Source organism: Ictidomys tridecemlineatus, chromosome 9, assembly GCF_052094955.1.
Source record: "Ictidomys tridecemlineatus isolate mIctTri1 chromosome 9, mIctTri1.hap1, whole genome shotgun sequence".
Taxonomy (NCBI): domain Eukaryota; kingdom Metazoa; phylum Chordata; class Mammalia; order Rodentia; family Sciuridae; genus Ictidomys; species Ictidomys tridecemlineatus.
The window spans coordinates 2,152,410-2,175,814 of NC_135485.1; the positions used below are offsets into that span (position 1 = coordinate 2,152,410).

General features: G+C 43.3%; 1 protein-coding gene and 1 long non-coding RNA gene across 26 annotated transcripts in view; one reads left to right on the forward strand and one right to left on the reverse strand.

Annotated features, from left to right (window-relative positions):
• The window catches only part of Grk4 (G protein-coupled receptor kinase 4), an 87,378-nt gene extending 64,256 nt beyond the window's left edge, over window positions 1–23,122 (forward strand). For 19 of the 23 annotated variants that reach the window (XM_021722146.3, XM_078020899.1, XM_078020898.1 and 16 more), the window contains 4 exons: window positions 244–381; window positions 890–1,027; window positions 7,951–8,045; window positions 22,377–23,122. In XM_021722146.3, coding sequence (XP_021577821.1) covers window positions 244–381; window positions 890–1,027; window positions 7,951–8,045; window positions 22,377–22,455 — 450 coding nt within the window. In that variant the 3' untranslated portion in view covers window positions 22,456–23,122. Of the gene's footprint in view, window positions 1–243; window positions 382–889; window positions 1,028–3,359; window positions 3,522–7,950; window positions 8,046–8,206; window positions 9,325–15,196; window positions 19,398–22,376 lie in introns of those variants that run through there. The other 4 variants (XM_021722150.3, XM_013355902.4, XM_021722149.3 and 1 more) reach the window with 4 other exon arrangements.
• LOC144366575 (uncharacterized) lies at window positions 5,473–15,352 on the reverse strand. 3 transcript variants are annotated; one of them, XR_013425639.1, is made up of 5 exons: window positions 13,149–15,352; window positions 11,094–11,184; window positions 10,745–10,964; window positions 8,281–10,450; window positions 5,473–8,101 (listed from the first exon to the last, which is right to left on the reverse strand). It is a non-coding gene; the product is annotated as an uncharacterized LOC144366575 (long non-coding RNA). The 3 variants fall into 3 exon arrangements; XR_013425638.1 differs by having other exon boundaries at window positions 11,094–15,352; XR_013425637.1 differs by having other exon boundaries at window positions 10,745–15,352.
• Window positions 23,123–23,405: the final 283 nt, after the last annotated feature.

Consider the following 23,405-nt stretch of genomic DNA (forward strand, 5'->3'; position numbering starts at 1 on the left):
AGAAGGGTTGGGGAACATGTAGGTCAGGGGCCTGGGGTAGTCCTAGACTGCCTGTGTCCTCACCTTAAGCAAACAAGGCCACAGAGATAGCTCACGTTATAGAGCCATTATAGACCAGTAACACCCCAGCCTGGTGACATTTAAATATGGGTTTTACATGCCTTCGTTCTTTGTGATTAAGGGAGCTAAGGATTACTCCACTCATCTCACGAGCTGATGCCTTTCTCTGTTCTTGGGGCACAGCCTCATGCCATTTATTGTAAGGATGTCGTGGATATTGGACGGTTCTCTGCAGTGAAAGGAGTCTACCTGGACACCACAGATGACAGCTTCTACGCTCAATTTGTTACTGGTTGTGTCTCCATCCCCTGGCAGACTGAGGTACTATCCTTTCCAGCAGAGCAGGTTTATGCTACTTCCAATAGTGACAGAAGTGTATGTGGGTGTGGGTGCTTGCATGCTCACATTTATTCATATTTGGAAGGTGAATTTGTGCCAGGCATTTAATTCTGTGACTAGACCATGGACAAGCCAAGACCATATTGGCAGTTACCCAGAAGTAAGTCACAGTAAAGAAGTGTATAGGAGGCAGCCATCACAATGGCTTGCCTGCCGTCCTGGAGTCCTGCTCCCTAAGCAGGGTGCTGACAGCTGTGGTATTAACTCCTCTGGTGGCACACTCAGAGAGGAAGAGAAGAGGCCACAACACTTGTTCCAAGAAGTGATCAGGAAACAGGGAAGAGGAGTCTGGGAAAGGGAACTAGAATGGGCTGAGGAGCTCTGAGGTGCCCTACATCAAGCCTGGGTACGGGTAGGGGCAAATGGCTCTGGGGGACCCCTAACCTTACATGTTTCTGCAGCTTCTCTGTGCTCTCTTCTGTGTGTGCAGATCATCGAATCTGGATGCTTCAGGGATATCAACGAAAGTGAAAATGAGGGAAGTTTGTCATTGGATCTGAAAGCAAAGGAATGTCCTCCAGCTCTCAGACGAAAAAGAAATTTCTTCTATAGAGTCTTCAGTGGAGGGGTAAAAACTTTAAAAGAAATATGATGTGTCATTGAGCACAGTGATGCATATCTGTAATCCTAGCAAATTGGGAGGCTGGGGCAATGAGACACAAGTTCAAGGTCAGCCTCAGCAAATTAGTGAGGCTCTATCTCAAGACAAAAAATAAAAAGTACTGGGGATGGAGTGCAGTGGCAGAGCACTCCTGATTCAATCCCAATACCCACATACATGTACATATGTATGTGAGTGTGTGTGTATATGTGTATAGGTATATACACATATAATGTGTCAAAAGAGAAACTGTTTACCAAGGTAAAAACAGTACTTTATTTTTGCAATGTCTTCTATTAGAAATTTCATATAGTTTGCCAGGCACGGTGGTGCATGCCTGTAATCCCAGTGGCTTGGGAGCCTGAGGCAGGAGGATTGCAACTTCAGAGCCAGCCTCAGCAAAAGTGAGGCAGTAAGCAACTCAGTGAGGCTGTGCCCCAAATACAAAACAGGGCTGAGGATGTGGCTAAGTGGTTGAGTGCCCCTGAGTTCAATCCCTAGTGCCCTCCCCCCCACAAAAAAAAAAGAAAAGAAATTTCATATAGTTTAAAAAACATGGCGTTACTTACAGTTGGGCCAGAATAACTCCTCACAATATTTGCTGATTAGGAGACTGTTCTGATTCAAAAAGCCTCAGTGGCTTACTGCCTAATGCCAATGTCTTGGCTTGACACAGAATCACGAGCCACCACACAGCTTTGTAGGTTCAAACAGCAATTCTTTATTCCCGATCTCACATGGCCTTCACACAGGTTCAGGGGCAATGCCAATTCCCCCCCCCCCACACACACACACACACACAATTCACGTCCTAAATACTTTCTCTCCATGAGAACTCAGCGGGAACTCAGGCAGCAGGCACGCCCTACTCCCAGCAGGAATAACCTTCAACCTCCAGACTTCCCTAAAACTCCTATTGTCACGCCCTAAACCCAAGGACCCAAGAACGGGATACTTCCTGCAGGATACACCCTAATCCTGGATCCACCCTGGTGATTGAGCAGGGTCATCTTTCTCAAATACACAAGCAAGGTCGCAGCAAATTTCCAAGGCAAGTCCATTTAACATGGGGTACGCTGGCAAGGATTACGATGCGTCATTCCTACTTGGTAATGGCTCTCAGCAGCTTACCAGCATTTCTCACAGTAGCTCCTTGCCAGTGAGGAGGCATTTTGAGCTAAACTCAGAGACTAGCATCCTGTGGAACCCCCCTGAGCAGGGCCTGCTGCTGACCTCCTGCATGCTGTGCTTGCTCCTCAGCTATCTTGGGGCCTGCTCACACATAGGAAGCAGGTTCCTTCCTGAAAAGGGATTCATTTGAAGAGATTTTCTGTAGTAGTATTAAATTTAGAAAAAAAAATCGCCAAGAAAAATTTTCTCCTTGGATGAGTGCATTATTTGTGCTCGTATCTGACCATTCTCAAGGAGTTGGAATGCGAGCATTCTAATTTGTCTTTTTCAGTATAGGTGGAAAAACCTCCCAAAGTAGCAATTGCCCTGACCACATGTCCTATGAGAACTAGGGCAGTCATGAACTGACCAACCTGTTCTGCCCACCTCTGCTCTGAGTGTGCTTGGAAATGCTCTCTTGGGGCCTGTTAAGGTGTCCATGTCATGGAGAACCTGCAGATGAGAGAATGTACTCATGCAGCATTACACAACTCCTCACCATGCTGCTTCTTGGTGAAGGAGCCAATAAACCTCACTCCCTTTATGCTCAACAGTGGGCTGTGTGAATTTGACTAAGAATGACTAAAGAGCGGAACTTATCTGAAGCATTTTCTATGTATGCAAATTAAGCATCTTCCGTTTTTGAAGTAAATAAGGAGAAAATATTTAAGATTTTTGCCTGCCTTACAATTAGCATCCCCTGGAAGTTTTTCAACTGTTGTATACAGTTGTCCCTCAGTATCTTTGGGGGATTCATCCCAAGACCACCCCTGCTAGGATACCAAAATCTGAGGATGTTCAAATCCCTTATATAAGATGGATAATATTTGCAAATAAGCTACACATCCTCCTGTATTCATTTGCATCTCTAGATTTCTTATAACACCTAATACAAATGTAAATGCTACATGAATAGTTGTTATATTTTGTTTTAAAATTTGCATTATTTTTTTGCTATTGTTGAATTGTTGTTTTATATTGTTTTCTAAAAAATATCTTTGACTCGGAGTGGTTGGATCCATGCATGGAGAAACTGTGGATCCTGATATCTGAATGTGCACGTAAGGAGAGTTGAGCCAGTTTGCCTCGGAAACGTGCCTGAGGCTGGCCATTGCGCTGTGTGTTGTAGGGCTGCCTGGGCACCAGCCCCAGCGAGAAGGAAGGGGAATCAACACTTTGACCACTCACCATGCAGACTGCAGAGCCAGACCTGGTGCCACGAGGGAGCACGTGCTCAGTGTCCCATCCCCTCCATAAATTATAATAAACACAATCTATGATGAAGCTTAAAGTGTGCCTTTACAGATTTTTCTGCACTAATATCTTTATTGTCTTTTCATTGTAGCTAGATTGAAGGAAAAAATAGAGTACCTCCAAGGTACCCAGAAACTCTCTGGTGCTTTGGTCAAGCTCCACAGGTGCCACAGAAAAGGGAGGAGGGCTTCGAGTCTATGACAGTCCACCCTGTCGGCAGTGCCCTGCTCCTAATCCCAGGATACCAAAGTACCAAAGTACTCCACAACGGACGCCATGGTTCAGGAAGAGAGGGAAGCAGGGGAGGCTGTGGGTGTTACAGAGCCCTGGCTCAGTACATCCCCTTTGTCTCTCCATGGCCCTGTGTCCACCCTCCTGATGTCCATGACTCTGTGGCTGAGCATGTCTCTACTGCCCTCTGAAGAAGAGTGGTTTTCCATGGTCAGGGCTTAGCAGGCAGAGGCTCCTGGAGCAGCATGTGAGAGTGATTTGTTGTTGTTGTTGGTACCAGGGACTGAACCCAGGGATGCTTAACCACTAAGCCATATCCCCAGCCCTTTTTAAAATATTTTTTTGTTTAGAGACAGGGTCTCACTGAGTTGTTTAGGGCCTCGCTAAGCTGCTGAGGTTGACTTTGGACTTGAGATCCTACTGCCTCCGCCTCCTAAGCCACTGGGATTACAGTCGTGTGCCACTGCACCAGGCATGAGGGTGATTTACCACAGAGTGCTGTGGCTTGACTGTGCTTCTGGCCTGTGTGGGCCTTGAGTTGTTGCAGTTCATGTCAGACAGCGACTCCAGTGGCTAAGGGCACTGCTATGGTTTGAATAAGTGTTCCCCAGGGCCCGTGCTGAGGGCTCAGTGGTCACCAGGGTGCACCTTGGGAGGTGGTGGGGCCTAGTGAGAGGTGCACCCTTGAAGAAGATTGTGGGAGCCCAGTCTCTCTCCTCTTTCTTTTTTGCTTCCTGGTTTGTGATGTAAATGGTTTTACTTTGCCACTTGCTGCCTCACCACAGGCCCAGAGCCATGAGCCCAACCAGTCATGATCCAACCGGACTGAAACCTTCAAAACTGAGCCAAAACCAGTCTTTTCTCTATATTAGTTGATGATCTCAGGCTGGAAAGCTAACCAGGCAGGTCTGTGAGAGGCCTATGCTTGTGTCTTGGATGAGTGTGCCAACATTCCAGGTATTTTTGATTGGCACTCAGTTTAGGAACTTCCCACAGAGATTAAGGGATGCCAGAATTTAAAAATTGATAACTCACATTTATAATTTTGGTGGATCTTTTTTCAGTGATGCTGGACACTGGGAACTTTGGGATGAAAATAGAATTAAAATCAAGTAATGGGAGTGCATATACATAAGCAAATTCTTTATTTGGTTCTCCCCTGCAGAAGGGAGGCCTGGCTCCTGCAAGAAAATGTCAGGCGGCTCTCTAGAGCAATAAAAAGAGACAGTTTTATTGTCTGTGGTGGAGTGGGGAATGTCATTCTGAAATGCTAAGTGAAAGTTGCCCTGGTGAGACACAGGGACCACACCTATGATCCCAGTGACAGGCCGAGACAGGAGGGTCACAAGTGTGAAGCCAGCTTAGCAACTCCATGAAGTCCAAAGCCACTAAGACTTGGTCTCAAAAATATAAAGAGCTTGAGATATAGTTCAGTGTAAAGCATTCCTGGGTTCAGTCCCCCACAAAATACAGTTCCCCGGCTCCACTGATGCCTCTGGCCCTGTCCGAGGATGCATAAGTGAGGCACATTGAGAACTAGGGTGGGACCTTCTTGTGGTTGTCAGACCATAAGCCAAGGTCCAGGAGCTGTTTGCCCATGGAGGGGCAGTAGCAGGACATGTATGGAGGGCACACATACCAAGGAGGGCAGCATTGCATTTTTCTTTTCTTTTTTTTTTTTAAGAGAGGCAAAAGATGATTTATTGTTTTAATTCTACTTTGCATCAAGAGTTATTTATATAACAGTTCAAAATTGCTTTCACTTTTATTATCTCATTTTATTCTCAATTGATCTTCAGAACAATCTCTAAGGTGGCAAGGACAGGCGTTACTATCACAATAAGACAAAGTTAAACCATTGAGTGACTTGCCTCCACTTACATTGAGCGGCTGAATTTTGACTCACAGTTCAACTTTTTATTAAAAAAAAAAGACATGTAATTTAAAGCATTCTATTATAGGTGACTTCAGAGTTTATTTTTAGCACAGAGAAAGATAGCAATTGCAGGAGCACAATGTGGCAGAGACTGATGTTTTTCTCTTTGTATCCTTCCTCCTCCTCTCCTAGGAATAGAATTTTTAGCTGGGCTTATAGCTGCCCAGCATTGCATTTTTCAAGAGGAGGGCACGTCTGAGTTGAGCAGGAAACCAGGGGGAGGGAGAGACATCACTTAACCAGAGAGGGCTTTCAAGATGGTCCAGAATTCTCTGTGGAATTTGGACTTTCTTTTCCACCCAGTCCAGCAGGGACTTCTGCAAATCAGGAGCATTCGACAAGGTCGAGGCTGGACAGGGCCCAATGGGAGCCTCCATCTTCTCTGCCTGTAGCTGAGAACTTCTGCTGTGTAAGAAGTCAGGGGACAGATCTCTGTGACTTTGAAGCAGAGTGGTGACACCATCAGACAGCTGTGTGAGGAAGGAATCCTGCGTGCTCAGGGCTAGAGCAGAGGCCGTTCAGGTTGCCTTCCTGGGAGCGGCACAGGCAGCTGCATCGGAAGCAGATGGCCCACCTGCTCAGCCACTGCCAAGTTGCCTGCACCCCCAGTGCTTTCTGCAGTCTAGTTCGTATCCAGGTGTTTATGAAGTTGCTTTTCCACACGTCCTCTGCAGCTCAAGCACAGTGGCATTTAGGCCAGTGTTTTGTCTCTGTGAGGCTGGGAACCTTCTTTGTATTGGGATGAGGGGACAGGGAAGTTAATTTGGGGATCTGAGGCCTTCAGTAGTAGGATGGAAATGACTTTGTTTATCTTCTGATTGAGGCAAAATAGCATAAGAGAGCTGGGTGCCATGGTGCGTGCCTGTAATCCCAGCTACTTGGGAGGCTGAAGCAGGAGGATTGCAAGTTTGAGACCTGTTTAATGAAATCCTGTCTCAAAAACTTTTTTAAAAAAATGTTTTTCATTGTTGATGGACACAAGACCTTTATTTTATTTACTGATTTTATGTGATGCCAAGAATTAAATCCAGTGCCTCACACGTGCTATGCTTCAAGCACTCTACCACTGAGCTACAACCCCAGCCTTCAGAACTTTTTTAAGGTACTGGTCATGTAGCTGACAGGTAGAGCGCTCTTGGGTCAGTCTCTAGTACGTACACACACACACACACACACACACACAGCATTAAGATTGAGGTTTTCTGCAGGCTGGTTACAACCGCTGCCTCTGGCCCCCTCTCTTGTCCACCTTGCTGTCCTCATCTGTAGGATGAAGATGGGAATTCCTGCCTCGGGGGACACTGTGAGGAAAGCTGTGTCTGAAACATTTAGCGGGGTGTTTGGTACATGGCAACTGCTCACCTTTGTGCTACCATCTGTTTACAGTCCAAGTCCATCTGTCTAGGTGGTCCTCTGTTGGTGCAGGTGCACAATGGTGAACTTACTTCCTGTATGCACAGAAGCAAGTAGTCTTGAACCAGGAAAACAAGGAGCCTAATATGCTCCCTCGTGGGCGCCAAATCTGCCGCGCGACTAGCACGCTAGCTTCATACTAGAGGTTCCAAACGTATACAAGTTAACTAGTGAAATCAAATTAAAGACACCTAAAACTCAATTTACCTTTTTCTTGCCCAGTTAACACACGGCTTCTCCCAGCTCCTACCTCTAGCCACCTGATGTGGTAGTGAGGTTTACACAAGAGACCAGTAGGAGAGAGGAAGAAGCACGCCAGAGAGTGGGCTTTTATTGGGGAACAGAAAACTTGGGAAAATTCTATCCAATGAAGGTCGAGGGGGACAGCATTCCAAGGTCAGGATCAGTGATTGGTTTCCAGGTCAATGGTCAGTCACACCCCCATACAGACAAGCCCTCGCACCTGGAAAGGATGGGGAAGGCTCTGACACAGCTGGTCTGAGCGCCTCACACCCAGTCAGGGAGGTAGCTTAATCACGTGCGAGAACGGCTTCTCACACTAAGATAGGAATAAACATTGTTTTCTTTCCATATTCATGCCACTCTCAAGACATTTTGACACCAAATGTGTGGGATTTTCCCCACAGGAACGACTCTGCAGCACACACTGGGTGTCCTACAATTCAATTCAGTTCTGACACACTCGGATTAAGGTACTATAGGAACACTAGGTATCACTCTGGTTTGAACATGAGGATTGCTCTGAGGGCTCCATGCCAGCCTCCCTAGGCCCTCTCCCACAGCAGGAGGAGGATGTGGGAAGATAGACCACCTGCACCTGTTTTCCCCAGAATCCCCTCTGAAGCCAGCCTTGAACTCCTTCCAGGTGTCTCATCTAGATCTCAGCTTCCATGGGCCAAGCATATCCAAAGGCTTGCCAACAGGTGGTGTTTTGGAGAAGAAAGGACACGGTTCAGAGAGGTAGGCTGGTGGGGTGTCTACTTGGGGATGTGTGAGGTTCTTTTTCAATGGAAGAGCTGCATGTGGGAAGAGAAGGGAGGCAGGCGGTGAGTGGGTCTGGAACTCTTCCCATGTCACCATCTCTTGGTGTCCAAGAATTTCCTGTCAATCTGACCTTCCAGATCATTATGAAAATGCTGCATCAAGATAGAAGCAAGGGGGGCTGGGGATGTGGCTCAAGCGGTAGCGCGCTCACCTAGCATGCGTGCGACCCGGGTTCGATCCTCAGCAGCACCACATACCAACAAAGATGTTGTGTCCGCCGAGAACTAAGAAAAAATAAATAAATGTTAAAATTCTCTCTCTCTCTGTCCCCTCTAAAAAAAAAAAAAAAAAAAAAAAAAAAAGATAGAAGCAAGGAGTGTTACCCCGAAAAACCTAAATAAACCCTCTAGCTTCACTTTCTCTTAATTGACTTAAAAATCACTAATTTTTCTGGTCACATAGCTGGGCAACATAATGTTAATCTTTCACTTGCTTCACACAGTCACGATGGTGGTGATAGTTGCCTGGGTTAGTTTTCTGGGACTAAGGAATGCTGATCCTTGGCTTGGGCCCACGGGATGGCTAGAGTGGGTCTGTCTTCACAGGAAGTTTGTCTGTTCTGCAACCTTTACGTGCGGGTTGGAAAACCAGCCTCTATCTCAGAGCAAAGCCTGTCCAAGGAAGGGACATGGCCTTTGTCCTTGGAAAGACCCACAGAGCACTCCTAGGCACATTTCCACCTTGCTAAGTTGTTTATCTACAAATAACAGGAGAGATCTGCCACACCAGGTGTCCCTGACTCAGTCAGGCTAGGTGGGGACCCATAGCAGCCTCCTAGCAGCCACCAATCAGCATGAGACAGGGAAATACCTGAGATGCCAGATGACCCTCTCAGTAGTTTATGGTGGTTGATAACATGTTGGGAAACCATGTAGTTCAGCACGTCCTCCCCTCTTGGCTTAAACCAATCAGTTCAAATAAATACCCCTTTTGTACTGACCAATCACCCCTACCCAATTTGTTCCCACCAGTGAATGTGCTAATCATGTTTTAGAGTTGTTATTTGATTTTCCCAAGGTGTGTGATGATTTGCTAAAAGAGGCTATGATGTATGTGAAGTCCCTGCCTTCTCCAAAGAATGTATAAAACTGCTACAAACCCTGGGCTCGGGGCCTCTCAGCGTCACCAGTTGCTGTGTGTGTGTGCGGAGGACCGAGCTAGCTCGCAATAAACACCTCTTTGCTGCTTACATCGATCTTGGATCTCTGGTGGTCTTTGGGGGTCCCGAATTCGAGCATAACAGGGTGAGACTCTATTTGGCTTTGCACGTAGACATGTTGATCACTTAAAAATGGTTTGCCAAAACTATAATATAGTCTCATAATATAGGGTTAACTTGACTTAGACTCGCCTTGCGTCTTTCTCTCCCTACCTTAAAGCTACAGGTACCTACCAGCCACCATTGCCTGAAACACCAGACCGTAAAAGGAGTAAAAAGAGGTGGCACTCAAGTTCCTGGAAGATCTCTGCCTATTCCCAGAAAAGAAATGAGTATTCCTCTCCTTTATTATCCTCTCCCTCTCTATTTATAAGATCTCACCCCCTGAGAGTTGGCAAACTGATCTGTGAGCAAGGCCCTCCATTCTCTGGCCACTGAGTAAACCCACTCTCCTATGGAGAACATCAGTTTTTCTACAAGAGGAGCCCCTGAACCTGAGGTCAGAAACAGGATGTTCAGACACAGGGTAAAAGACATCACATATTACATGGCACATTTACCTGTGTATAGTACGTGGACATATGGTACTTGGGTCTCCATTTTCATACTTGTACTAGACCCTACCTATGGTAGGAGTGGACCTAAAACAAGAGGCTGCAGATATCACAGAACACTATCAACTAGAAATTTTACAAACTCAGAATGGAAACAGACAACTTGAAGATTTAAAGTGAAAGCTGACCAAGGAAACAGCTTTTAAGAAAATCTTTGCCCCATTAATGGAGATTAACTTACAAGATGCCGAAGAGACAGAAACTCGGGTTCAACAGGAAAGAGCTAAGAGGACAAACGGGAAGTGAAGAAGAGGATCAGAGAGACAATGAGAGGGAATCTGGCTCTACACCTGAGTGAAATGTTAAAGACATAGGAGAAAGCATTTGTAATATAGATTTGAATCAGACCACGACAATGTGAACATGAGGCTATTTAATAGCACTGAAGCACACACTCCAAACGGTTAAAATAGAAGTCTGTATATTTTACCACTATAAAAATGAATGAGGGGCTGGGGATGTGGCTCAAGCGGTAGCACACTCGCCTGGCATGTGTGCGGCCCGGGTTCGATCCTCAGCACCACATACCAACAAAGATGTTGTGTCCGCTGGAAAAAAAAAAAAAAACAACTAAACAATAAATATTAAAATTCCCTCTCTCTCTCTCTCTCTCTCTCTCTCTCTCTCTCTCTCTTTCTCTCCCCCCCCCACTCTCTCTTTAAAAAAAAAAAATGAATGAATCAGGCACTGGGATAGCAGCCCACAGTTTCCTGGCTTGAGCTCTGAAAGGCCAGAGGCAATGATAGCCCCAATCAAAGAGCTCCCACCCCAGGCTCATCAAGAGCCTAGGGCAACTTGCTGTGTCATAAAATAGGCAAGTGCTCCAGAGGACACAGACCTACCTTAAGGGGCTTCCAGGGAGGTAGGACAGTCATCAGAAGACATCATGGCCCATTTGATTTTTTAATGGTCTTTGGTAAGATTCAGAGAAGAAAAGGAAGAGGGTAAAAGAAGGAGCGCCAGGCAGTCAGGGCAGAGTGGGTGGTCGCAGCTTTCAATTCCTCATGGGCATGATTCTGGCCAGAATCCTCGATGGAAGCCCCAATCCCCCGTGAAAGCCTCCTGGGAATACACATTATTGCAGATCCAAAAAACAATCACAAATTGTTTATTGCAGAGGAAGGAGGGCAGTCACCCTATCACCAATCAGACCCAGTGATGAGAGCACCCTGCCTCTGGGACAAGCCCCACCTGGGGAAGTCTCCTTTCTGGAGGCTCCACCTGAATCTAGTCAAATCTCTGCCACAGCTGTCTAAAAACAAGCTGGTCACATATGTCATTTCTGAAAAGTAAAAAAGAAGCAACTTTAATTATTTAATTATTTATTTAAAGGCCACTTCTACATGTAATCAATGTGAATACAGTAGGATATTTTACAAACTGTATCTTGTACTGAGTATTCAAACTCCAATACACATTTCAACTGCCCTTGTAGCACATCATGATCATCACATTTCAGTGTCTTCCAGCACTGTGTAGTGGAGGCCCAAGTACTGGGCGGGGCGGGGCAGCTGCAGCAGGCTGTTGGGAGCACTGTGGCTGACATTCATAGAGCTCACTCACACGTCGTCCAGCCCACACTGTGTGTCACCAGCAGTGTGATGCCCTGACCTGGGGGATTCCAGGAGACAAGCCCACTGCCTCACAGAATCCACTCTCGAAAACCTTAAGCTGACCTTTCCAAGGATGGTTTAAACTCCCCTTATGAGGGGAACACATGGTAACCAGCTGGCTCATGATGTAAGAAAAGAGAAGACTCCTCCAGACTCAGAATGGGCTTTAGACAGACACCCTCCCAGTCAGGCAGTCATCTTCTACACCCCAGCCTGCTCCCACCATTTGACATGCAGCTGCTGGAATAAACCGCCTGAGCCTCAGACCTTGGCGTGAGTCTGCCAAAGGGAGAAGTTGCTCCTGGAGAAACTGTTATCTAGAACCACTGAGAACCCTGAACATGAAGGCAGCTGTACACATACTTTGTTGTTCCTCTTTAAAATGTCAATTCCATTTGAAAGAAACAACACTGGGAAACTATATGCTGAAAGATATCACAACCAAGTGCAATGCATGAACCTTGACTGGGTCCTTGCTTTAAAAAAAAAAAGAAATCAAGACATTTAAAGACACACTTGGGGGGGCTGGGGATGTGGCTCAGGCGGTAGCGCGCCCGTCTGGCATGCGTGCGGCCCAGGTTCGATCCTCAGCACCACATACCAACAAAGATGTTGTGTCCGCCGAGAACTAGAAAATAAATATTAAAAATTCTCTCTCTCTCTCTCTCTCCTCTCTCACTCTCTCTTTAAAAAAAAAAAAAAAGACACACTTGGAGACGTCTGTATATCTGACTGGGGACCAGATCATTAATGGTGTCATGAGGCTCTTGTTAGACCAGGACGCAAGAAAAGACCACTGACTCCAATTAAAATCAAGTTAAAGCAAGCTTATTATTTCGACCAGCAGGGCTGCCTCTCCCTCCCAAAAGGGTGGGAACAAGACAGCAGCAACCCCAGCTTTCCTGCAGCCCAGCTTTATAGCCCAGAAAGTTACACAAAGGGGGGTTACAGATAACAGAACTCTGACTCGCATCACACTAATGGTAGTTTACATTTTTTGCTGGCCCCAACATCAGAATTTATGAGGACCATTAGAGCCTCAGAGAGGGCTGCTATCTGGTCAGAGAGATAGGCATTCCAAGCAGGTTCAGAATTTGCAGTAATTTATAGTAAAGCCGAAATTATCTTTTCATGGCTTTGTGGTGAGATGGCTCCCAATTTTAAGAAAAGATCAGGTTGGGTCTATCAGCTCTTAAGGACTGAGGACACAGGGATACAGATCAGTTGATAGAGTTCTTGCCTCATGTGCACAAGACCCTGGCACCACAAAAAAATAAATAAATAAATTATGTGGCTCTTAGCCCTTCGGAGTTATTGGTTCTACCCTTAGGAGGGTGCGTACACGAAGAGTAAAGCAGATGCCTGGTTTTTCACAAATGTTCAGACAAGAGGCCTGCTGGAGACCTCAAGAGGCACCCAGCCCACTGTGTGAGAGGAGCCAACACCTGGACAAGGAAGAGTGGAAAGGTTTGTGCCGCAGCTGGGAAGCAGAAGTGGCAATTTGTCACAGCTCTTCTTATCTGCTGGCTTGACCTCCTTGGGTCAGGAGGCCGTCTTACTTACTATATCCCTAGCATCTGGCACATGCTAAGCGCCCCAAAATGTGGTTGCTGCATTTAATTAAGCTACTAACCAGTGCTGAAAGTAAAGGCTGAAGGATGGGAGCTGGCTGAAAGGAAAGCGCCGTGTTCTTATGTTGGTGAGTAGTTTATTCTACATCCTCGTGTCCAGCATTCATCTATAATGTAAGCTTTGCTGACTTCTAACGAGTACCCGAGGCCATGGCAATAGGACCGAACCAGGAGATAATGAAAGTTGAGTTCCATAGAAAAGCCAGAGCAGTTGCCACCTCAGCCTTATGCAAATCCATTTCTTAGATTCCCACTGCATCCTCCTCGGTGAGGAGTTGATGTCCTCGTGGAGCAGACATTCTGGTAGCCAGCTGCAGCACCTCTAGGAGAGGGCCGCGTGGGAAACAAGCTCCAATGTGCAGGGTGGACATTGTGTGGGCAGGGGTCCCACCAGGGCAGGCCTCTCGTCAGAGGAGTCATCAGAGCAGTCACCTGGAGGACAGGAGCCAGTCCTGCAAAGAGCTGCGTATTCTTGATCTTTATGAATGTACCCTGAAAGAGGACAGGAATAACAGCAAACTCCCAAGACATCCCCACAGAGCCCCGGCCCACGGATAGGCTCCTTCTACTGGTCCTCTCTGGGCACAGAGCTTGGTTACTTACCAAATCTACCTCCAGCCAGTTGGAGAGAGTGTCAAAATACATTACTGGAGGAAAGTGGGCTAGAGTGGGATGAGGCATATACAGTGGTCATAATATGAAATAATTTCTGACATAACTAAAACCAAACCTACACCATAACATGTAAATGGTGTTAACTTGCAGATTCAAAGGAAACTTTTTCAAATAGTGTCTCAAAGCAAAACCCTGCTCTGTGCTGTATCCAAGAGACACGTCTGAAACTGAGTGAGAAAACTTAAGATCTAACCATTGGCAAGTGCACATGGGCAAAAGTGACAGAAATCAACAGTCAGCGTCTTTCCATCAGGCCAGGTAGACTCTAGGCCAGAAAACATGAAACATGAAAACATGAAACACCAGGATAAGTCCGTCTTCAAAGAGACCAAGTGGTAGGAAGCTAACACCATGTCACAGCCATTCTGCTAAGGCAAGGATGAGCCGAGTTCCCTCTCTGTCCATCCAGACTCTGCAGGGACGGAAGGCCAGAGGCCTTAGGAGCTCAGGAGGGCTCATCTAAAATGGATGCAAACAGAGTCAAATACAGAGGTAGTTATAACCAATATTTTATCATGAATAAAATAAACCTATGAATTAATAAAATTAGTAAACAAAGAAGACTCTGTCACCTGGAAATGTAATGACCTCTACTAAAATTCTTTTGTGTGAACCAAAATTGCAGAGATTTGTAAATGAAAATGATATCATCGTTCATCTGGATATATGTGAGACAACCAAAACAGTTCTTAAAGGAGAACACTTCTACCTTTTAATTATATCAATTAAAATAAAGGCTTAAAAATAAGCAAATTGAGTGTCTAGCACAATGGGGTAGAAAAGAAACAATTTTTTGAAAATATTTTTTTAGTTGTAGATAGACACAATACCTTTATTTTATTTTATTTTTTTAGTTATAGGTGGATACAGTGTCTTTATTTTATTTTTATGCAGTGCTGAGGATGGAACCCAGTGTCTACACATGGTAGGTGAGTGCTCTATCTCTGAGCCACATCCCCAGCCCAATACCTTTATTTTATTTGTTTATTTTTTATGTTGTGTAGGGGGTTGAAGCCAGTGCCGCCCGCCCGCATGCTAGGCAAGTGCTCTACCACTAAGCCACATCCCAACCATTTTTGTTTGAAAAGAAAAAAGAAGAAAGAAATGAAAGCAGAAATGATTATAAAACAATAAACTAAATAATAAAGATCTGTTGTATATAATGTGGGTTTGTCTTTACATATTCCTATCTGCACACAACAATATGATTTGGCCAGTATTGCTCCCAGGACTCTCCTCTCCCCTCTTCCCTCATGCCCGGGCCCCTTTCCTCTACTGACCCCGATTTCCCTTCAGTTTTCATGAGACATCCCCTACCTTTCTTTTCCTTTCCTCTCTAGCTTATATATATATATATCACATTTTGTCTAAACAGACTGATTTCAAAGTAGAAATGGAGTTGTCAAAGAGCTACCCTTCGATTGCTGCCACTGACTCTGGTGCTGCCACCTGAAGTCACCTGGAGGTTTTCTTTCTGGGATGCCGCAGAAGCCACTGTTGTTCCTGGGTCTCTTCCCAGAGGGTGGCCTTGGTAACTCAGATGTAAATTCTGATGCTACCTCTGGGGTCGCTCCTGCTGAACCAGTAGTCTTCTGTCAATCAACTGCCGCCTGCACTGCTACTGCTATTGCTGCTGGCTCTGATTCCACTGCTACCAGCCTGAAGTCACCTGGAGGTCTTCTTTGTGGGTGCTGCTGCCACAGAAGAAACCACTGTCCCAGATGCAACTGAAGCCGACACTGCTGCTGACCCCAGAGATCACCACTTCAATAAAGAGTTAGAGATGGTAAAAAAAGCAAAACAAACAAAGCAAAAAACCAACAACAAGCAGAAATCCTTGAAATGAAGGAATTAGTACACCAAATTATAAATTCAATAGAAAGCATAACCAACAGACTAGACCACTTGGAAGGCAGAACCTCAGACAATGAAGACAAATATATAATCGTGAAAGTAGAGTTGAACACTCGGAGATAATGGTAAGAAACCATGAATAGAACATTCAAGAATTATGGGATAACATGAGAAGATCAAATTTAAGAGTTATTGGAATAGATGAAGGAGCAGGGATATAAGCCAAAGGAATGCACAATTTTTTTCAATGATGTAATAGCAGAAAATTTCCCAAACCTAAATAATGGAATGGAAAATCAAATGCAAGAGGTTTACAGGACCCCGAATGTACAAAATTACAGCAGACCCACACCAAGACAATTATAATGAAAATTATAATGTGAATGTGTCTCTAACACAGAGAATAAAGATAAAATCTTAAAGGCTGTGAGAGAAAAAAAATAAAATTATATAATAGGGGGAAACCAATTTGGATTTCTCAGCCCAGACCCTCAAAGCTAGGAGATCCTGGAATAATATATTTTAAGCTCTGAAAGAAAATGGATGCCAACCAAGAATTTTATATCCAGCAAAAGTTTCAGATTTGAAGATGAAATCAAAACATTCCATGATAAACAAAAGTTAAAAGAATTCACAACTAGAAAGCCTACACTGCAGAGCATTCTCAACAAAATATTCCATGAGGATGACATGGGGAAAAAAGTGAGAACCAGCAAAGGGAGCATCTACACTAAAGGGACATTCAACCAAATGGGAAACCAAGACAAATCAAAACCAGAAATAAAATGACAGGGAATACAAATTACATCTCAATAATAACCTTGAATGTTAACAGCCTAAACTCATCAATCAAAAGACATTGACTGGTAGATTGGATTAAAAAGCAAGCCCCAACAATACACTGTCTTCAAGAGACTCACCTCATGGGCAAAGACATCCTCAGGCTGAAAGGACAGGGAATAACTTATCACACATATGGATTATGTAAGCAAGCAGGGGTTTCCATTCTCATTTCAGATAAAGTAGACTTCAAAGTTATTCCAAAGAAACAAAGAAGGGCAGCTCATACTTCCTAAGGGAAGTATATATAAGGAGGACATAACAGTTATAAATATTTCTGCTCCAAACAGTGGAGCATCTATGTACATCAATTTCAAGAGTCAAAAAGACCACAACACAATAATACTGGATGACTTTAACACACCTTTGTCTCTACTGGACAGATCTTCCAAATAAAAACTAAATAAGGAAACTACAGAATTAAATAATACAATCAATAATTTAGACTTGACAGACATATATAGAATATTTCATCCATCATTGAGCAAATATACTTTCCTCTGAGCAGCACATGGCTCCTTCTCTAAAATAGGCCATATCTTATACCCCAGAGCAACTCTTAGTAAATACAAAAAAAGAAAAAAAAAGATAATACCCTGCATTCTATCAGATCACAAGGGAATGAAATTAGAAGTCAATGATAAAATAAAAAATAGAAGCTACTTAACAAATGAAGACTGAGTAATACACAATTGAATGATGAATGGATAGTAGAAGAAATTAAGGATGAATTATAAAAATTCTTAGAGGTAAATGAGAACATTGATACAACATATCAAAATCTCTGGGACACTATGAAGGCAGTACTAAGAGGAAAGTTTATTGCGTTGAGTGCTTTCGTTAAAAGAATAAAAAGTCAACAAATAAATGACCTAACACTACATCTCAAAGCCTAGAAAAAGAAGAACAAATCAACACCAAAAACAGAAGAGGGAAGTAATTAAAATAAAATCTAAAATTAGTGAAATTGAACAAAAGAATTCAAAGAATTGACAAAACAAAAAGTTGGTTATTTGAAAAAAATAATAAAATAGATAAACTCTTGGCCAAGCTAATGAAGAGAAAAAGAGGGAAAACTTGATTTACTAAAATACAAGATGAAGAAGGAAATATCCCAACAGACATGTCTGAAATACAGAAGATAGTTAGAAACTATTTTGAAAATGTATACTCTAATAAAATAGAAAATATCAAAGACATCGACAAATTTCTAGAGACATATGACCTACCAAACTGAATGAGGAGGGCATACATGCTTTAAACACATCAATTTGAAGTGCTGAAATAGAAAATGCCATCAAAAGCCTACTAACCAAGAAAAGCCTAGGACCAGAAGGATTCTCAGCTGAGTTCTACAAGACTTTCAAAGAAGAATTAACACCAATACTCCTCAAAGTATTCCATGAAGTAGAAAAGGAGGGGACCCCGTCCAAAAAACGCTTCTCAATTTCATTCTATGAGGCTAATCACCCTGATACCAAAATCAGACAAAGACACATTAAGGAAAGAAAACTTCAGACCAATATCCCTGATGAACATAGATGCAAAAATTCTCAATAAAATTCTGGCAAATTGCACACAAAAACATATTAAAAAGATAACACACCACGATCAAGTGAAGTTCATCCCAGAGATGCAGGGTTGGTTCAACATACAGAAATTAATAAATGTAATTCATCATATTAATAGACTTAATAACAAGAATCATATGATCAACTCAATACATGCAAAAAAAGCATTTGACAAAATAGAATACACCTTCATGTTCAAAACACTATAAAAACTTGGGAAGTAGGAACATACCTCAACACTGTAAAAGCTATATATGCTAAACCCAAGGCCAGCATCATTCTAAATGGAAAAAAATTGAAAGCATTTCTGCTAAAAACTGGAACAAGTCAAGGATGTCCTCTTTCACCACTTCTATTCAACCAAAAACCAAATAACCCAATCAATAAATGGGCTAAGGAAATGAACACACACTTCACAGAAGAAGAAATACAATTGATCAACAAATATATGAAAAAGTGTTCGTCATCTCTAGCAATTAGAGAAATGCAAATCAAAACTACTCTCACTCCTGTCAGAATGGCAGTTATCAAGAATACAGGTAACAATAAATATTGGTGAGGATGTGGGGAAAAGGTACTCATACTTTGCTGGTGGGACTGCAAATTGGTGCAACCACTATGGAAAGCAGTATGGAGATTCCTCAGAAAACTTGGAATGGATCCACCATTTGACCCAGCTATCCCACTTCTTGGTTTGTACCCAAGGACTTAAAAATCAGCATACTATAGTGACACAGCCACATCAATGTTTATAGCAGCCCAATTCACAATAGCTAAGCTATGGAACTAACCTAGGTGTCCCGCAACAGATGAATGGATAAAGAAAATGTGGTATATATAATTAATGGAATATTGCTTAGCTTTAAAGAAGAGTTAAATTATGGCATTTGCCAGTAAATGGTTGGAGTTGGACAATATCATGCTAAGTGAAACAAGCCAATCCTACAAAATCAAAGGCCTAATGTTTTCTCTAATATGCAGATGCTAATCTACAATAAGGCTGGGGGGGGGTCGAGGAAGAATAGAAGGGAAGAATAGCATTACCTTACATTAGGTAGAGGGACACTTCCCTCTAGGGAGGGGAGGAGAGGGGATGTGGGGATAGGAAAGATAATAGAATGAAACAGACATTATCACTGTATGTATCTATGTAACTGCATGACCAATATGATTCTGCAACATGTACACTCAGAAAAATGAGAAATTATATTCCATCTATGTATGATATATCAAAGTGCATAAATGCATTCTACTGTCATGTATAACTAATTGAATTAAAAATTAAAAGAAAAGAGCTACCCTTCAAAAACATACTGGGCTCAGGTGATTTTGTAACACACAATCATGTGAGCACTGGAGGGTTCTTGTCTCACAAACCAGAAGAATGAAGTAATCATACTCTGGAGGGTGAGAATTCTATAGCAGATTTATTAGAAGCAAGCAAAGAAAGCTCCCAGGTACTGTTGTGGCTGTCTGCCTGGGTTTTTTCTTTTTTTTTTACTGTTTCAATGAGGAACTAACCTTTCATTGGCAAGTCTTCCTTGATTGTTCTCTTTCTCTGGCTCAGTGGAAAGTATGTAATTTTATTTTTTAAATTTTTATGAAAGATTCACTTCCTTTTTTTAAAAGAGAGAGAGAGAGAGAGAATCTTAATATTTATTTTTTAGTTTTCAGCGGACACAACACAACATCTTTCTTTGTACGTGGTGCTGAGGATCGAACCTGGGCCGCACACAGGCCAGGCCAGCACGCTACCGCTTGAGCCACATCCCCAGCCCTGTAATTTTAATTTCTTAGTGCCATATTGGGATGGTTTAAGGTGTTTGTGTGTTAACCTGAGTTTGTCCTGTGCTTGTTCCTTAAAACAAAAGCACTGCTTGGGTTCAGAGCAGCTATTGGTGTTCAAAACACTATATATTATTAGGGTAGTCAAGGAAACCTGGGGCAGCAACAGAACATATGGACATCCAAGCATGAGAGGTCCTTTCAGTTAGGCAGCCAAAATCACCACCACCACAAACAAGCTGAGCCTAGGATTTTAACCTGGGGGGTGGGATCCCACTCTCCAAGTCCCCATTTCTATATTCTGCCTCAATATGACATGGAAATGTTAGCAAACCTCAAAGAACAAATAGTTCAAATGAATTTAAATGTTCCAGAACCTATAAAAAGAAAACCTCCCAATCCTATTTATAAAGCAAGTACAAATGGATGACCATAATCTTATGTAGACCTCACAAAGAACTCCATGTTCTTTTATGAATATTAATGTAAAGATCTTTAATAAAATATTATCAAACAGAAGCCAACAACACATTTAAAAATTGCATCATAATGTTATGTGGTTTATTCCAATAATTCATGGATGGTTCAATAGTAAGAACTCTAGTAAAAACAAACTTGTGAATAGGTTCAAAGGAAAAATAAAAGATCATTTTCATAAAGTCTATAAAGGCATTTGACCAAATACAACACCTGTTTTTTTAATATAAATAAATGGTTGTGAAAATAAACAACTATGGGGGAGTACTAGGGATTGAACTCAAGGGCACTCAACCACTGAGCACATCTCCAGCCCTATTTTGTATTTTATTTAGAGACAGGGTCTCCACTGAGTTGCTTAGTGCCTCACTTTTGCTGAGGCTGAAAATCCTCAATTGAAATTGGACTTTCAATCCTCCTGCCTCAGCCTCCTGAGCCACTAGGATTACAGGTGTGTGCCATCTCGCCTGGCTTCAAACAGCTACTTCTTGAGCATGGTAAATATATCCATCAGCCCCCAAATGCAGCACTTTACCTGATAAAGGAGGCATTCATTTTAAAAACAGAAATAATGGAAGGATCAGGAGTCTCAACATTATGTTTAGTATTTCTGGGAGGAACTTCAGTATATATTGATGGACTATAGAACATAGATTATCCTGCTGATGAAAATAAAGCTAGATAAATAGAAGCATCAGGAGAAAGTGGATTTTGTGGATAAAGTCAGGAAAAGTTGAATACCCAGATACTAGGGCGGCTTCTGCTGATTTGCACAAGAGACCCGGGAGACTAGGGAACGAAAATCAAATCCAGAGCATGCCAGAACTGGGGTCTCAGGCAGTGCACTCTCCACTATGGGCTCCAGCCCACCCAACAGTAAGGGCAACTGGGAAATAAATCAGCTCTCAAATATACGTGGTCCACTGGGACCAGACCAACTTTCTGCATTCCAACCACATTCCAACCATTTCTCAAAACTGGAACTTGGATTAAGAGAACCCAAGTCTTCCAGGATCCCTAGGAGTGTGGCATTGAAAAAAAATCTTTTTTCTGGAAGATAATACCTTAACTTTCAAATTACTTCTATAATGATTTCCAGATAGAATGTCCAGTACACAAAGATAACCATGCATGCGAGACGAGGCCTGGTGAGTGAGAATGGGCAGGTACTTAAAAGGAGAGGCATGCTTAGAGGCTCCAGCTTGGAACTGAGAAACTCTGAAACAGCACACTGTGAGGTCAGGAGAAAGCCTGCGTGGCTGGAAGGTTTTTCAGGGAACTAGAACCTAGCAGAAGTGACACTGCTTACTGTAGAAAGAGGTAGACATTCCAGTCCTGAAAACTACAAAATTCCAGAACTTGATGGTTAAGCAAAGGTTTAGTAGCAGAACAGAAACAACCAGAGGGGATTAATAAGATAAACCAGATGAAACTAACCAGAACAGAGCCACCAGAGGCAAAACAGTAGAAATGACAGAAGATGGGGTCTGGTGGAGAGCCCTGACAGACGCTGACCTGGAGTGCCAGGAGGAGAGGGGCAGAGGGACAGAACCTGAGAGGGCTCCAGGCTGGTGAAGGCCACCAGCACATTGATCCAGCCCAGCTCATTCCAGGCAGAGGCAAGGAAGGCAGATTCACACTGCTACCCACGCCCAGATAATGACAGGCACACCCGCGGGACAGGCATGCAGTGGGCTTAATGGGGGAAACAGAGTCACCTGGAGAGGCACCTGTCTCCCACGTTCTCATCATCCTATGGGACCTAAGTCAGTGTCAGGTCCTGCTGGTCACAGCACACTCGGTACAGCAGGACAGGTTCTTTGTTCCTATCATACTGTGTATATCCAGGGATTTGGAAGGAAACAGCCTGAAAGGCTTCAAACTGGCCAGTCAGGAGACTCCAGGCTTGAGCACCAGCCTGCTGGTGAAAAGAACACCACGCTCACCTCTCCCCTGCCTCCTGCTGGATGCTGAAGGGCATCCCAGGCGGCCTGTCAACAGTGGCTGGGTCTCTCCTTGCACATGCAGGTACTCCACACCAACTACAGAAACCAAGGATCGTTTTCATAAAGTGGCCAGAGCAAAGAATCACATGCGATCTTCTTGAGGAGCAACTGCTAAATCAACAGCTGACTTCTCAGTGGTGAGCATGTGAAGCCAGAGGTGGTGTTATCCGGGTCTTCAATCTGCTGAAGGAAAATAACCGCCAACAATGAATTCTATCCCCAACCAAAAAGCCATTAAGAATCAAGGAGAGGGGCTGAGGTTGTGGCTCAGCGGGAGAGTGCTCACCTAGCTCTGCGAGGTCCTGGGTTCAATCCTCAGGACCACATAAAAATAAATAAAATAAAGGTATTGTGTCCAACTACAACTAAAATATAAATATTTTTAAAAGGGGGGGGGCGTGGTGCCGTGCTCACCTAGAGTGTGTGAGACACTGGGTTTGATTTTCAGCACCACATAAAAATAGATATTGTGTCCACCTAAAATTGAAAAATAATATTAAAAAAAAGAAGGTGGAGTCAGGTGTGACTCACTGCAGAGCACTTGCCTAGATTTCATTCCCAGCACACCCCCACCCCCAGCACCAACAAAAGAATGAAGGTAAAATCAAGAATTTTGGCAATACAAGATCCACTGTCAGATAAATTCTAAAGCATGTATTCCAGGCAGAAGAAAATTATCTCAATGGAAGATTATAGATATACAAAAGAAGAGTAAAAAAAAGTCATAAATAGGTGGGCCGATTTAAATAAATGCTAACTATTCAGCAATTACTGTATCGATGTCTTTTTTAATATGTGTGTGTATATCTGCATTTAACTAAAACACATGCCAATAATACCCTCTAAACTGAGAGGAGAGGAAAGTTGTATTTACTATTGTGAAGTTTTCTGTACTAGGGAGGAAAGGCTAAAGTGTTGGCCATTGCCAGATCTAGATACCCGGAGGACTGATGCTGTAATTTCTAGGGTGTACACTGAAAGAAGACAGTGCATAGCTTTCAAACAAGTGGAGGTTCAAAAGTAGAATGAGACTTTAACCATCCCCAAATAG